Source organism: Aquarana catesbeiana, linkage group LG02 (genome assembly GCF_042186555.1).
Source record: "Aquarana catesbeiana isolate 2022-GZ linkage group LG02, ASM4218655v1, whole genome shotgun sequence".
Taxonomy (NCBI): Eukaryota; Metazoa; Chordata; class Amphibia; order Anura; family Ranidae; genus Aquarana; species Aquarana catesbeiana.
Genome location: NC_133325.1, coordinates 129,645,581 through 129,661,834, shown reverse-complemented (window position 1 = coordinate 129,661,834; position 16,254 = coordinate 129,645,581). Strand labels below are relative to the sequence as shown.

Here is a 16,254-nt window from a genome sequence, read left to right as displayed (position 1 = left end):
TTTGGGTACAGCGTCGCACAACCGCGCAACGATCAGTTAAGGCGATGCAGTGCCGTATCGCAAAAAATGGCCTGGTCATTAAGGGGGCAAATCCTTCTGGGGCTAAAGTGGTTAATATACCTTTAAAGATGACTACAAACAGAGAGGTCAAGCACTCCAACTTTATTGTTATTATGACAATGCATTTCAGATAGCATTTACTCAAAGAAAGAAACTAAAGCTGCTAGAATGGCCCAGCCAATCACCTGACTTGAATCCAACAGAAAATCTATGGATAGAACTAAAGATCAGTGTTCATAGAAGAGGCCCAAGATTTGAAGACTGTTTGTGTGGAAGAATGGGCCAAAATCACACCTGAGCAATGCATGCGACTAGTTTCTCCATACAGAAGGCGTCTTGAAACTGTCATTACCAACAAATAATTTTGTACAAAGTATTAAATAAATTCCAGTTAGCGTGTCCAATACATTTCCCCTATGTCATTAAATTTTTTTACACATAACTTAATTTCTGAACTTATTTGGTTTCTTTGTATGTATGGATTGAATGGGTTGTTACCAACATGTGGTGAAAAATTCACATCAATAGCACTTTTAGAAATATATTTATCTAGAAAAATGGTGATGTGTTCAATACTTGTTTTACCCGCAGTAACCCTTCAGCACACTGAAAACTGCTTCCTAAATAAAAGATAATGCCTGTAAAGTGGTGGTAAGTGCAGAAGGTTTTTTTTTTACCTTAAAGTGGTTGTAAAGGCTCAAGTTTTTCTACCTTCATGTATTCTATGCATGAAGGTAAAAAACCTTTTCTGTGCAGCAGACCCCCCCCTCCCACCCAATACTGTACTTACCTGAGCCCCATCGTGATCCAGCAATGTGCATGGCAGCCTTGGCTCTCCGAGGACTTTCACTCCTCATTGGCTGAGGCAGGAGCCAATTGGCAGAGAGGGGGGCGGGGCCGAGCCACTCTTCTGTGTGTGAATGGGCACTTAAGCAACTGCTCCCCCGCAGCAAGCTGCTTGCTCTGGGGACATTCAGCAGGAGGGAGGGGCCAGGAGCACCAGCGGAGGACCCAAGAAGAGGAGGAACCGGGCTGCTCTGTGCAAAACCACTGCACAGAACAGGTAACTATAACATGTTTTATATTTAAAAAAAAAAAGCCTTTACTATCACTTTAATACATTTGACTGTGCAGCATTCATACAACACAATTACAGGCAAAACAGATTACCCAGATTTCATTTTCCCAGTAAATCAATAAAAAACTGACTTTTTTTTCTGGTTTAGACCTGCTTAGCTTAATAACAATGAATATCTAAACACCAGAACACTTTTTGATTTACTAATGGAGTAGGGGCTCTTCACATTGCAAAGTGAATGATAGCAAATAAGGTGATTTTTTTTTCAGCTGAACACCCAATCGTGTGCCAACAAAAATCTTGTATTTTTTTGTTAATTTACCTGATATATCATTGGGTATTTAAAATAAACACAGGTTCACCTTATTTACTAACATTCACTTTGCAATGTGAACCACCATGACTGTAGCATATCAACCCCAGTGTACTTTAAAAATAGGGGGCATGGAGAATGGTACAATAAAAAAGTGTCCTAGTGACCACCTATTAGGTTCATCTATCTAAGAAAAGATAAGAACCTATTCTGCCTTCAGAACAACCCATTTCTTCATGATCTGGATTTAGAATGGTACTGCAGACATACGTTAGGGATTTTAACCTATGCCAACTCAAAAGCAGCCACGTGATTAGTCATTTGCCTATTTGAGATAACAGCAGGTACAGCTAATAATCTAAGCTGTCAATAAGGATTATAAAGGCTGTACATAAAACAAATGGGTGTCAGGACATGGACAGAATATTAATTCTAGCTACCCTGCCAAGAACAAACGTAAAAATGACAACTGGCTGTAATAACTATAGTGATTTAAGCAGCTTCAATAGCTCAAGTTATTGTTCTTCTATTTACAGCAAGCCTGTCACAAACCTGTGCAATTTAAACTGAACGTATTAAGAAAAAATGCATTAACAGAGGTTACCTGCAGTGAAAGCTGCATGTCAAACTGATCTGTAGAGCCATATAGGCTGTTCTGTTTGTAAGCAAATATCCACTTTCATCTAAAAACGGATAGAAATGAATAGCCCAATAAAGGTTAATGGGCAAAATCATTCAACCAACTTCCTCTGAGCCCAGGTTGTCCCAGACCCGCCCCAGTCTGTGAATAGACAGTGAGAGGAAAAGAAGCACGGTGATAAGCTTATCTCTCTGTCACTCAGTTCCTTCCTATCAACTTGCTTCTTGTCAGCTCATGAATAGATTGGCTCTTTGGGTTAAGACCTCTCACATGCCAGCCCTGCTCTACAGGGACTTCAAGAGGCGGATACCAGGTCAGATTTAAGTACCTACACTGCTTTCATTTAACCCCCCGCCCCATGTTTTCTGTGTCTGCGGAAGGACAAGAAAGATACAGTGTATGTTTTCTCTGTCCTTGCAGAGATAGGCCTTTTTCACACGGACTGTCCGTTCAGGTCCGCCTGTCAGTTTTTTTAGGCGGACCTGAACGGACCCTCCATAGACATCTATGGAGCGTCGGATGTCAGCGGTGACATGTCCGCTGACATCCGACCCGCTCCGATCCGAAAAAGTGTAACGGAGGAAAAACCTACTTTTCCATCCGCTTTTGGATCAGATCGGGTGACGATGGACTCTACGGACCGTCATCATCCGATCCCCCATAGGGGAGAGCGGCGCTCTGACAGGTCCGTCGCTGCACAGTGTGCAGCGACGGACCTGTCATTTTCCTGCTCAGCGGGGATCGCTCCGCAGATGTTCATGGGGAGGATCATCACTGATCCGCCCCATGTGAAAGAGCCCATAGAAAAAAAAATTGTGTATAAAAAAAATTAAGTAGGATAAAAAAAAAACTAGATCAAGGTTTGATTTAGGTTAATGCCAAGGTTAGTGTTTGCATCAAGGTCAGGGTCAAAGGTCAACATCAAAGGTCAATGGTCAGCATCAGTATTTTTTGAAAAGGTTTTTCTTTTTTAATTTATTAAATTAATGTCAATAGTTTTTAAATAGGATAAAAATAAAAAATAAAAAAAAGCAAAAGGCACACTATGGTTTCTGGGTTGTACTACGGGTACATACAACAACTATAATACACATATGTGGTATCGCTGCGTTCATCAGGAGCAGGAGAATTTATTTTGGGTGGTTCTTTGGTAGTTATGGTGGTTGCAAGAATTATACAGCTATATTTAAAAAAAAATATATATATATTTTTTTTTTACTATTTTAGGCCTGTTTTCCTTGGATAATAATAATAAAAAAAAAAAATCAGGAGATATCCATTACCATTTACCACCAAATAAAAGCCCAATTTGTCCTTAAAAAAACAAGGTATAATCCACCTGGATGCACAGAGCAGTTGTGATTCTATTGTAGCTCTGGCTGTATGTTTAGGGTCATTGAACTGTTGGAAGGAGAACCTCTGCCCCAGTCTCAAGTCTTTTGCAGACTTTAACAGCTTTTCTTCTAAGATTGTCCTGTATTTGGCTCCATCCATCTTCCCATAAACTTTGACCAGCATCCCTGTCCCTGTTGAAAAAAAGCATCCCCACAACATGATGCTGCCACCACCGGTTTCACGGTGGGGATGGTGTGTTCAGGGTGATGTGCAGTTAGTTTTCCGCCACACATAGCGTTTTGCTTTTAAGCCAAAAAAGTTCAATTTTGGTCTCATCTGAGCAGAGCACCTTCTTCCACATGTTTGCTGTATCCCCCACATGGCTTATGGCAAACTGCAAATGGGACTTCTTATGGCTTTCCTTTAGCAATGGCTTTCTTCTTGCCACTCTTCCATAAAGGCCAGATTTTTGGAGTGCATGACTAATAGTTGTCCTGTGGACAAATTCTCCCACCTGAGCTGTGGATTTCTGCAGCTCCTCCAGAGTTACCATGGGCCTCTCGGCTGCTTCTCTGATTAATGCTCTCCTTGCCAGGCCTGTCAGTTTAGGTGGACGGCCATGTCTTGGTAGGTTTGCATTTGTGCCATACTCGTTCTATTTTCAGATGATGAATTAAACAGTACTCCGTGAGATGTTCAAAGCTTGGGATATGTTTTTATAACCTAACTCTGCTTTAAACGTCTCCACAATTTTATCCCTGACCTTTCTGGTGTGTTCCTTGGCCTTCATGATGCTCTTTGTTCATTATGGCTCTCTAACAAACCTGAGGGCTTCACAGAATAGCTGTATATACTGAGAATAAATTACACACAGGTGGACTATAATTAGGTGACTTTTGAAGGTAATTGATTCCACTAGAATTTAATTAGGGGTATCAGAGTAAAGGGGGTTGAATACAAATGCACACCACACTTTTCAGAAATGTATTTGTAAAAAATTTTGAAATCCATTTATCATTTTCCTTCCTCTTCACAATTATGTGCTACTTTGTGTTGGTCTATCTCATAAAATCCCAACAAAATACATTTACGTTTTTGGATGCAACGTGACAAAATGTGGAAAATGTCAAGGGGTATGAATACTTTTTCAAAGCACTGTATAGGTAAGCTTTATTATAGGTTTAATTGTAGGTATAAATAAAGAAAAAGCCTTTACTGCCACATTTAAAGTGGTTCTAAAAGCATACAGTTGTTTTGCCTTAATTTATTCTCTGCATTAACGTAAAAAAACCTTGCAGTATCAGCTCCTGCATTCCCCTCCTAAATGGTTACTTGGCTCCTCTTTCAATGCACAGCTGTGCTCATCTGCAGCGGAGCTTCTCTCTCTCCTCACAAGACACAGGTGAAGCAGTGGGAGCCATTGCAGTGGGAGCCAAGCTGTGTGCATCTAAAAAACGCCAGCGAGAGACCCAAGGAGAGGAGGTTTCGGGGACGCTTGGTGCAATACCACTATAAAAAAACAGGTACAGTGGATATAAAAAGTCTACACACTGTTAAAATGTCAGGTTCCTGTGATGTGAAAAATTGGGATGCACCGAATGGGTTTTTTGGTGCCGAAACCGATACCGAAAATAAATCTTCCTTGATCCCGAAAACCGATACCGAAACAGCACCGATACTGAAAGTGACTGTTCTTAAAAATATTTTTATACAGGATATGGTCAGAGACTGGGGAGATGGTACAGGAGATGGTCAGAGATTGGGGACATGGTACAGGAGATGGTCAGAGACTAGGGACATGGTACAGGAGATGGTCAGAGACTAGGGACATGGTACAGGAGATGGTCAGAGACTAGGGACATGGTACAGGAGATGGTCAGAGACTAGGGACATGGTACAGGAGATGGTCAGAGACTAGGGACATGGTACAGGAGATGGTCAGAGACTAGGGACATGGTACAGGAGATGGTCAGAGACTGGGGACATGGTACAGGAGATGGTCAGAGACTGGGGACATAGTACAGGAGATGGTCAGAGACTAGGGACATGGTACAGGAGATAGGATGGAAGAGGTTGCACCCATAAATTGAGATTAGTCTATGGATAACATGATTTAACACAGTCCATAACTTCAGTTCTTGATATGCACCACAGTGAGTTCACACATAATGAAGAAAGTGCCTGACACCATATAAATTGCTTGCTTAGCAGATAGTAAGCAATAGAAAGCGATCGGCTATAACCCAGCCGTGGCCTTGACTGCAGAGACGGCTGCTGGACACACACAGGAAAACACCTGGTAACGGACCTGCTATTAGCAACCGCTTAAGCCTCTCACTGGATCGTGGCCATAACAAGGATGTACTCCAGGTAGGTTCAATGAAAAGAGAAACCAAGGTAAACTCCCATTGCTGGTTGCCAAGGGATCTCTCAGGAACAACCTCCAGATCCAGCATTGGCTCAGGACGGGGAGGTACCAGCTGTCAACTTAGATCCAGACTGTTACCACAGCTGAACCTCTGTTTACCTTCTTCTCCCGGTCAGTGCTGAAAAACTTCCGGTTCTGATGAGATGTGACCTACAGGAGTACAGGAGATGGTCAGAGACTGGGGACATGGTACAGGAGATGGTCAGAGACTGGGGACGTGGTACAGGAGATTGTCAGAGACTAGGGACATGGTACAGGAGATTGTCAGTGACTGCAGACACATTACAGGAGATGGTCAGAGACTGGGGACATGGTAGAGGAGATGGTCAGAGACTGCGGACACGGTACAGGAGATGTTCAGAGACTGGGGACACGGTACAGGAGATGGTCAGAGACTGCGGACATGGTAGAGGAGATGGTCAGAGACTGCGGACATGGTAGAGGAGATGGTCAGAGACTGCGGACATGGTAGAGGAGATGGTCAGAGACTGTGGACATGGTAGAGGAGATGGTCAGAGACTGCAGAGATAGTACAGGAGAGGGTCAGAGACTGCGGACATGATACAAGAGATCAACGCAGCCTCACCAGTGCCCGTCATGCAGCCCGCGTTTGCCCCTCAGATGCAGCCCAAATGTGCCCATAAGATGCAGCCTCACCTGTGCCCATCATGCAGCTTGCCAGTGCCCGTCATGCAGCCTGCCAGTGCCCGTCATGCAGCCTGCCAGTGCCTGAATCAGAGTGGTGATCTCCGAGTGTCACGGAGCTGCATTTGAATTGCCCGGGTCGCAGTAATGATGTCCCGCCTCCTGTAATCACGTCACACTGATTCAATGTCCCACCATTGGATCAGTGTGCCGTCTGTCACAGAAGGCGGGACATTGTTACTGCGGTCTGTGTAGTTAAGCTCTGTGACACAACGGAGATTGCGGCGAGGAGGGAGGGAGGGGAGGGGAGGGGAGGAGAAGAGAGGAGAGGACTGCGGCGCGCTGCGCCAGAAGGACACTCCCGTAATGGGCAGCACCAGGGACGGAGCCCCGCCTCCATTTTCGGTGAGATTACCATTTTCAGACGATACGTTTCAGCGGCCGAAAATTAAGTGCATCACTAAAAATGAGACAAGGATTTAATATGACCTATAAACAACTCAATTGAAAAACAAACTGAAATCTTTTAGGGGGGTAAAAATAAAAAAAACTTTAATAATGTGGTTGCATAAGTGTGCACACCCTCTTATAACTGGGGAATGTAGCTGTGTTCAAAATAAGCAATCACATTTAAACTCATGTTAAATAGAAGTCAGTACACACCTGCCATAATTTAAACACTTCAGCCCCAGAAGGATTCACCCCCTTCCTGACCAGAGCATTTTTTTCCGATACAGCACTGCATCGCTTTAGCTGACAATTGTCAGCTAAAGCGCCATTATACCCAAATAAAATTTTCCCCACAAATAGAGCTTTCTTTTGGTGGCATTTGATCACCTATAATTTTTGCGCTATAAACAAAAAAAGACTGACAATTTTGAAAAAAAAAAACAATATTTTTTACTTTTTGCTATAATAAATATCCCCAAAAAATAACAAATTTCTTCCTCAGTTTAGGTTGGTATGAATTCTTCTACATATTTTTGGTAAAAAAAAAAATCGCGTGTATATTGATTGGTTTGCGCAAAAGTTATAGCATCTACAAAAAAGGGGATAGATTTATGGCATTTTTATTTTTTTTTACTAGTAATGGTGGCGATCTGCGATTTTAATCGGGACTGTGACATTATGGTGGACAGATCGGACACTTTTGACACTATTTTGGGACCATTGACATTTATACAGCTATCAGAGCTACAAATAGCCACTGATTACTGTATAAATTACACTGGCAGGGAAGGGGTTAAACACTAGGGGGCAATCAAAGGGTTAAGTGTGTTCCCTGGATGTGTTCTAACTGTAGGGGGGAAGGGCTCACTACAACATGACAGAGATCACTGCTCCCGATGACAGGGAGCAGTAGATGCCTGTCATGTCACTAGGCAGAACAGGGAAAAGCCTTGTTTACATCTCCCCGTTCTGCCTCTCCTCAATCGCAGGCCGCTGGCGAACATCGAGTTTGCGCAACCCACGGGCACGCTCCCATGTTGGGTGCGCCCGCTAGGCGGCAAATTCAATGGGATGTACAGGTATGCCCTTTTGTCTGCCCGTGCCATTCTGCCAACGTAAATTGGTGTACAGAGGTCGGCAAGCAGTTAAAGTGCCTCTGATTAATCCCAAATAAAGTTCAACTGTTCTAGTAGGTCTTTCCTGACATTTTCTTAGTCGCATCCTACAGCAAAAGCCATGGTCCGCAGAGAGCTTCCAAAGCATCAGAGGGATCTCATTGTTTCAATTGGTCAGGGAGGCTGCCAAGAGGCCTACAGCAACATTAAAGCGTTTGTTAACCCAAACCCAACCCAACCCCTCCCCCCCAAAAAAGCAAAAAACAAAAAAAAAACAAAAACAGATCCTGTTCCCTTAAAGCATGTCATACAGCACAGTGCTTGTGCTATGCCATTTGGCCCCCTGTAACACCTGTCTGATCCTGCCAGTTTCTACCCTACCCCTGTACGTCGACTCCAATATATCAGGGCTGCTGAGCTCTGACACCGGAGTCAGTACGTGCCTCAGTTATACGCAGCCCTGCTCTCTGTCTCCTGTGTCCTCTCCCCCCTCCTCTTTGAGTGCCTGCGAGTTTTAACAGTTAACAATAAAAGCTCCCATCCCCTCTGTATTAGAACAAGCAGTTCCCCTGTGTCTGCATTATATCATAAATATGCTTATTTGTACTGATAACACTGCGTCTTTCTGCGATCATGTGACTCCTCGGCTCTCTCTCTCTCTCTCCCCCGGCTGCAGTGCGTGGCCCTGCCCATTTGAACTAGGCAGAGGACAGGAGAGAGGAAGCAACTGATCACAGGAAGACTGTGTGTTATCAGTACAAATAAGCATATTTATGATATAACACAGACACAGGGGAACTTATTGTTCTAATACAGAGGGGATGGGAGCATTTTATAGAAGCATTATATAGAAGTGGCTTAACAACCACCTTAAAGGAGCTGCAGGAATATCTGGCAAGTACTGACTGTGTGGTAAATGTGACAACAATCGCCCGTATTCTTCATATGTCTGGGCTATGGGGTAGAGTGGCAAGACGGAAGGCTTTTCTTACGGGAAAAAACATCCAATCCTGGCTAAAAATTTTGCAGAAACACATCTGAAGTCTCCCAAAAGCATGTGGGAAAATGTGTTATGGTCTGATGAAACCAAGGTTGAACTTTTTGGCCATAATTCCAAAAGATATGTATGGCGCAAAAACAACACTGCACATCACCAAAAGAACACCATACCCACAGTGAAGCATGGTGGTGGCAGCATCATGCTTTGGGGCTGTTTTTCTACAGCTGGAACAGGGGCCTCAAGGTAGAGGGAATTATGAACAGTTCCAAATACCAGTCAATATTGGCACAAAACCTTCAGGCTTCTGCTAGAAAGCTGAACATGAAGAGGAACTTCATTTTTCAGCATGACTACAACCCAAAGCATACATCCAAATCAACAAAGGAATGGCTTCACCAGAAGAAAATTTAAGTTTTGGAATGGCCCAGCCAGAGCCCAGACCTGAATCCAATTGAAAATCTGTGGGGTGATCTGAAGAGTGCTGTGCACAGGAGATGCCCTCGCAATCTGACAGATTTGGAGTGTTTTTGCAAAGAAGAGTGGGCAAATATTGCCAAGTCAAGATGTGCCATCCTGATAGACTCATACATACCCAAAAAGACTGAGTGCTGTAAAAAAATCTAAAGGTGCTTCAACAAAGTATTAGTTTAAGGGTGTGCACATTTATGCAACCATATTATTTTAGTTTTTTATTTTTACTTCCCTCCACCTAAAAGATTTCAGTTTGTTGTTCAACTTGTACAGTACGAGTTGTACAGGTTACAGGTCACATTAGGTGGAAAAAGTTCTGAAATAATTTATCGTGGTCTCATTTTTTACATCACAGAAACCTGACATTTTAACAGGGGTGTGTAGACTTTTAAAATCCACTGTAAGTATAATGTTTTTATTAATTTGAAGAAAATAAAACGTGAGCCTTTACAACCGCTTTAAAGTGAAAATTAAAGGCTCAAGTTTTTTTTACATAAAATGAAAAAAAAAAGTTTATACCTACAGTACTCTGTGCAAAGATATTGCACAAAGCAGCCCCTTACCTCCTCTTATGTGGTCCCCCGCCAGTTTTCTTGGCTCCTCCTTCCCCAAGTGTGCCCTCATAGCAAGCTGTGTGCTATGGGATCAAATGTGCAGCGTGCTTCTGAGCTGGGCTGTGTGCATCTATAGACATACATAGGCTCAGCCCCACCCCCTGCTCTCTCCTCACAGGATTTCATTGACAGCAGCAAGAGCCAATGGTTCTCGCTGCTGCCTAAGTCCCTGTGAAAAGAGGGAGAGGAACCAGCGCTGCTGCAGATGAGCACAGTGCTGGATAGGGAGAAGTGACAGGTAAGTATTTAGGGAGGTAATAGCAATAGTATTTTCATTATTAGTTAGTGAAAGGTTTTTTAACTTAATGCAGGGAAGGCATTAGGGTAAAAAGCCATCTGACTTTAAAACTAGTTTCCTCTGCCTATACATCTGGATCTTCAGATCATTTTGACATGCAGGTTTTACTGAACATTTTTAACATCATATGGTAAATATAAGCTGTCCTGGCTTGTGATGGGTTAACTTTGATCATGGAAATTTGCAGGATTGAGAAAGCACACGCTTCTGTACCAGGCTGTACAAAAACCTGTGCTACTGCTTCTTGCGCAAAGTGGCACTCTTACAATGAGCAAGCCATAAATGTGCCCATACATGTCCGTGCCAGGTCTAAAGGTTCTTCTTAGAGGTGCAGTAAAGCATTACAAGTGCAACACATTGCTTCATGCCAAAACAAAATTAAACTAATATAGCCTGATTAATTAAACACTGATTAACAATGTTTTATATATTTTAAAACAGGACTGAAATTATGGATCATCTTGGGGATACTAATATAGCCACATCAATTAGTTAAAGCAGAGTTCCACTCGATTGTAAAGTTTATTAAAAGTCAGCAGCTACAAAAAGTGTAGCTGCTGACTTTTAATAAACAGACACTCACCTGTCCCACGGTCAAGCGGTGGGGCCGCCCGAAGCCTCGGTTTTCTCCTCCGCCGGCATTGCAAGTGTGGGCACCCGGCTGTGGCAGCTTGCGGCTTTACAGCCGGGTGTGCACTGAGCATGCGCGAGTCACGCTGTGCTCTCTTAGTGGCCAGGCAATCTTCTGGGACCTGTGACGTGTCCCAGAAGATTGCAGAGAGGGAGAGGAGTTGCTGCCTAAGCGGCGAGGCGACGAGAGCAGGAAGTGGTAGCTGAATACCTGTCAAAACTAGGTACTCCCCCCCAAAAAAATGACATGCCAAATGTGGCATGTAAAGGGATCGAGGAGTGCTTAAAGCAGAAGTTGCATTTTTGGGTGCAACTCCACTTTAAACTGTAATGCCGCGTACACACGAGCGGACTTTCCGGCATACTTGGTCCGGCGGACCAGAGTGTGCCGGACAATCCGCCCGTGTGTGGGCGGCGGCGGACTTTTCCGGCGGACTTCTTCCCAAAAGCCCGCCGGACCTAGATTTTAAACATGTTTGAAATCTTTCCGTCGGACTCAGTTTCGGGCGGAAAGTCCGCTCGTGTGTGTGCTGGTCCGACGGAAAGCCCGCTCGTGTGTAGGCTGGTCCGACGGACCAGATACAACACGAGGGCAGGGTATTGCATCTCACGCTCGCTGCAATAGGAAAAACACATTTTCCTATTGCGGCGAGCGCTGGGCATACCAGGCCCTTAGGTCTGGTATGGATTATAAAGGGGAACCCCGCTACGCCGAAAAAACGGCGTGGGGTCCCCCTAAAATCCATACCAGACCCCGATCCGAGCACGCAGCCTGGCCGGTCAGGAAAGGGGGTGGGGACGAGCGAGCGCCCCCCCCCCCCCTCCTGAACCGTACCAGGCCGCATGCCCTCAACATGGGGGTGGGTGCTTTGGGGGAGGGGGGCGCCCTGCGCCCCCCCCCCCCCCAAAGCACCTTGTCCCCATGTTGATGAGGACAAGGGCCTCTTCCCGACAACCCTGGCCGTTGGTTGTCGGGGTCTGCGGGCGGGGGCTTATCGGAATCTGGGAGCCCCCTTTAATAAGGGGGCCCCCAGATCCCGGCCCCCCACCCTATGTAAATGAGTATGGGGTACATGGTACCCCTACCCATTTACCTAGGAAAAAAGTGTAAGTAATAAAACACTACACAGGTTTTTAAAATATTTTATTAAACAGCTCCGGGGGGGGATCTTCCTCCGGCTTCGGGGGTCTTCTTCCGGCTTCGGGGGTCCCTCCGCTTCATCTTCTCCCGGCGTCCGGTTGGTTCTTCTCCCGGTGTTCCAGTTCTTCGGCCGGCTCCTCTGCTGTCTTCAGGTAGCTCTCTTGCCAGCAGAGGTCCGGACTTCTGGGCTTCTGGGCTTCTGGGCTTCTTCTCTTCTCTTCTCCAGATGTTGACACGACGCTCTCTCCGGCTGGACTGCTCTCCGAGGGCTGCGTTGTGACTTATATAGGCGGAGACCCCGCCCCCTTTTGATGTCACAGTCCCTGGGCATGCTGGGACTGTGACGTTTTAGGGGGCGTGGTCAACATCACCCAGTGACCACGCCCCCTAAAACGTCACAGTCCCAGCATGCCCAGGGACTGTGACATCAAAAGGGGCGGGGTCTCCGCCTATATAAGTCACAACGCAGCCCTCGGAGAGCAGTCCAGCCGGAGAGAGCGTCGTGTCAACATCTGGAGAAGAGAAGAGAAGAAGCCCAGAAGCCCAGAAGCCCAGAAGTCCGGACCTCTGCTGGCAAGAGAGCTACCTGAAGACAGCAGAGGAGCCGGCCGAAGAACTGGAACACCGGGAGAAGAACCAACCGGACGCCGGGAGAAGATGAAGCGGAGGGACCCCCGAAGCCGGAAGAAGACCCCCGAAGCCGGAGGAAGATCCCCCCCCCGGAGCTGTTTAATAAAATATTTTAAAAACCTGTGTAGTGTTTTATTACTTACACTTTTTTCCTAGGTAAATGGGTAGGGGTACCATGTACCCCATACTCATTTACATAGGGTGGGGGGCCGGGATCTGGGGGCCCCCTTATTAAAGGGGGCTCCCAGATTCCGATAAGCCCCCGCCCGCAGACCCCGACAACCAACGGCCAGGGTTGTCGGGAAGAGGCCCTTGTCCTCATCAACATGGGGACAAGGTGCTTTGGGGGGGGGGGGGGGGCGCAGGGCGCCCCCCTCCCCCAAAGCACCCACCCCCATGTTGAGGGCATGCGGCCTGGTACGGTTCAGGAGGGGGGGGGGGCGCTCGCTCGTCCCCACCCCCTTTCCTGACCGGCCAGGCTGCGTGCTCGGATCGGGGTCTGGTATGGATTTTAGGGGGACCCCACGCCGTTTTTTCGGCGTAGCGGGGTTCCCCTTTATAATCCATACCAGACCTAAGGGCCTGGTATGCCCCGCGACGGGGCTAGTAAGGTGTCAATCTCGCCGATAAAAGCGGCAAGATTGACATCCTTTTCTAGTCCCGTCGCACCTGAGTCACGTTCAAAATGAACGGACTTGTCCGTGTGTGGGCAAGTCCGTTCATTCTGAAAGTCCGCCGGAACTCCGGCGAAAGTCCGTCGGAAAGACGGGCGGACTTAGCCCGCCGGAAAGTCCCGGCGTGTGTGGGCAAGTCCGTCCGTTTTAAAGTCCGGCGCACCTGGCGGACAAAGTCCGTCGGAAAGTGTGCCGGACCAAGTAGGATAGAAAGTCCGCTCGTGTGTACGCGGCATAAGAAACCTTAATACAAAAAACAAAAAAAAAAATCTACAAACCTAGCTAAAATATCTGACACACAGTCTGCATAAAATGGGTGCACAGATAAGTGTTGCACAAGTTTGTGTACAAACTGATATTTCTGATATCATCAGGATTGTACTGAAACCCTCTCTGTCAGAAAGGGGTACTATATATACCCTAAAAGTATACCTTGGCCTCACTTTTTTCCTAACTGAATAGCCACCTGCTATTGCTATTTGCTTTCTTAGGCCTTGCACACACAATGATATTATTGGGCGAATGATAGCCCGTTTTTTGTTTTGTTTTTTTGCTAGTCTCCATATCAAAAATGAAGTGATTACTAAAGTGACAAAAAAGACAATACAAATTTTAAAAAGTGATATAATGTATTGCATTGTATTTTCGGACGAAAACTGTACTGAATAAAACGAAAATCATACGAACTGGTATTGTACGAGAAAAATTTTCATGTTTATCCCTTCAGATAATTTTGGACAAACTGTCATGATCGTCTCTCGAAAGCTCTGTACTAATATTTAGATTATCATACGATCGCTTCAAAAGCTGTATTTTTCATCCGGATTTTCTGATCTCGTGTATTAGGCTTTATGTTTTGGTATTCATAGCTATTGTTGTACTGTCACATGATTGTACATATTAGGGTATATTGAATTATTGTCATTCGCTGTCTGTTTTATACATGCCCTTTCAAATACTGAATCAATTTGTATATACGGAACATTATTGCTAGAATGTGCTCTTTTGCATGATAAAATTTGTGGGTGTGCTCATTCACTATTGTGTGTCACCTGCCTGGCTAGAAATGACTGGCCAGTGGACTGTTGTCAACTGTGCAACATTTACCAGGTAACTGTATTATCATGGGTGTCAATACAAGCACTTGCATGGGACTTATGAATGTACAGTATGTGTATGAGAAAGTTGAAGAACGGTCCCATAGCTGTTCTTATAGTTCTGTATACCTGCATGCTTTCTCAGCCACAGTGGCTGGCTTGCCTTTGAAAGAACCTACACTCAAATCAAGAAATAATCATCCTGATGGAGGGAAATGGGGCAGGATCTTTAGAAAATTGCATCCAACTTTTTGGCAACTTACTTTGCTCTACAGATCTCATTTCAAGTATTAGTTGCCAGCCCCCAGATTCTTTCACCCAGGTAGGTGGGAATAGCAGGAAGAGCAAGCAGAGGAGATGGATAAATGGAATGTGACTGGATGTAAATAATGTAAAAGGTCTGCAATCGAAAACTGTTTTTTTAATAGGTAACTTAAAAGAGCCAGAGGCCCTTAGAAATGATAAATAACAATGTAATTATACACAATTAGTGTGTTCTTACGTAAATCATGACGAGCATGAATAAAACATATTCTCTTACTTGAATGAATATAGCTCCCTCTAAAGCTGTCTTCAAGTCACTGCTGCCACTTATAAGAGAGATTTGTTGGTCAGCGCTCAGACTTCCTCTCAGCATCCCTGATTTTGTGAGTTCATCCATTTGCTTCCTAGTTTAAAGATGGACAAAAGAACCTTTAATACAACAATAATATGAATTGTAGCATAAACTTAACCTTTGCAAAAAAAAAAAAAAAACACCAATTTTGGTAGAGTCATCTGTATTTTTTTTCATAGAACTATGCTTTGTCACTGAGACATGAGCAGCCTGACAGTCTAACAAGGTCTGGCTATGGTTGGGCAGATATCTCCTAGATTAGGATATTTGTATTTCCTTGCAAAAGTTTTTGTTGCGTTGGGAACTTCCTTGGTCCCCACCCAACACCAACAGTGGGGAATGTATAGCAGTGGTCATCAACCCTGTCCTCAGGACCCACTAACAGGCCAGGTTTATGTATTACCTTGGGGAGATGCAGACTAGAATACTGCAATCACTGAGCAGCAAATTATATCACCTGTTATCTTGCAAACCTGGCCTATTAGTGGGCCCTGAGGACAAGGTTGATGACCACTTCTTGAATAGGACTTAGTCTGTTCCCCCTTGTTCGCAGAAAGATTCTGACCCATTCCTAGGGAGTTTTTACACACACTGGTTGGACGTTGCCTTGGGTGATAAAGAGTCATGGGGGCTGTGTTCCCTGCCAGGTCCTTCCATCTCCGTGTTCCCCGCCGGGTCCTTCCGTCTCCGTGTTGCCTGCCGGGTCCTTCCGTCTCCGTGTTGCCTGCCGGGTCCTTTAGTCTTGTGTTCCCTGCAGGGTCCTTCAGTCTTGTGTTCCCTGCTGGGTCCTTCAGTCTTGTGCTCCCTGCTGGGTCCTTCAGTCTTTGTAGTCTTTGTAGTTTCTTTGTAGTTTCTTCCCAGTTCTTCGTCCTCCATGTCTCCTCCCCAGTAACCTCGGTCTTCTCCTCTATCCTACAGACTCTGTGTCCCCTCTCTGGTCTGGCAATCTCCATGTTTCCTGCTAAGTCCTGCAGTCTCTGTTCCTCAACCCCCCAGTCCTGCAATCTCTTAATGCCCAT

The 16,254-nt window shown here is 45.2% G+C and overlaps 1 protein-coding gene across 3 annotated transcripts in view; it reads right to left on the bottom strand.

The window, feature by feature from the left end:
• Positions 1 to 16,254, bottom strand: part of CRYL1 (crystallin lambda 1) — a 223,710-nt gene that overhangs the window by 147,241 nt on the left and 60,215 nt on the right. For all 3 annotated transcript variants that reach the window (XM_073613462.1, XM_073613463.1, XM_073613461.1), the window contains one exon: positions 15,161 to 15,283. In XM_073613462.1, coding sequence (XP_073469563.1) covers positions 15,161 to 15,283 — 123 coding nt within the window. The remainder of the gene's footprint in view (positions 1 to 15,160; positions 15,284 to 16,254) is intronic.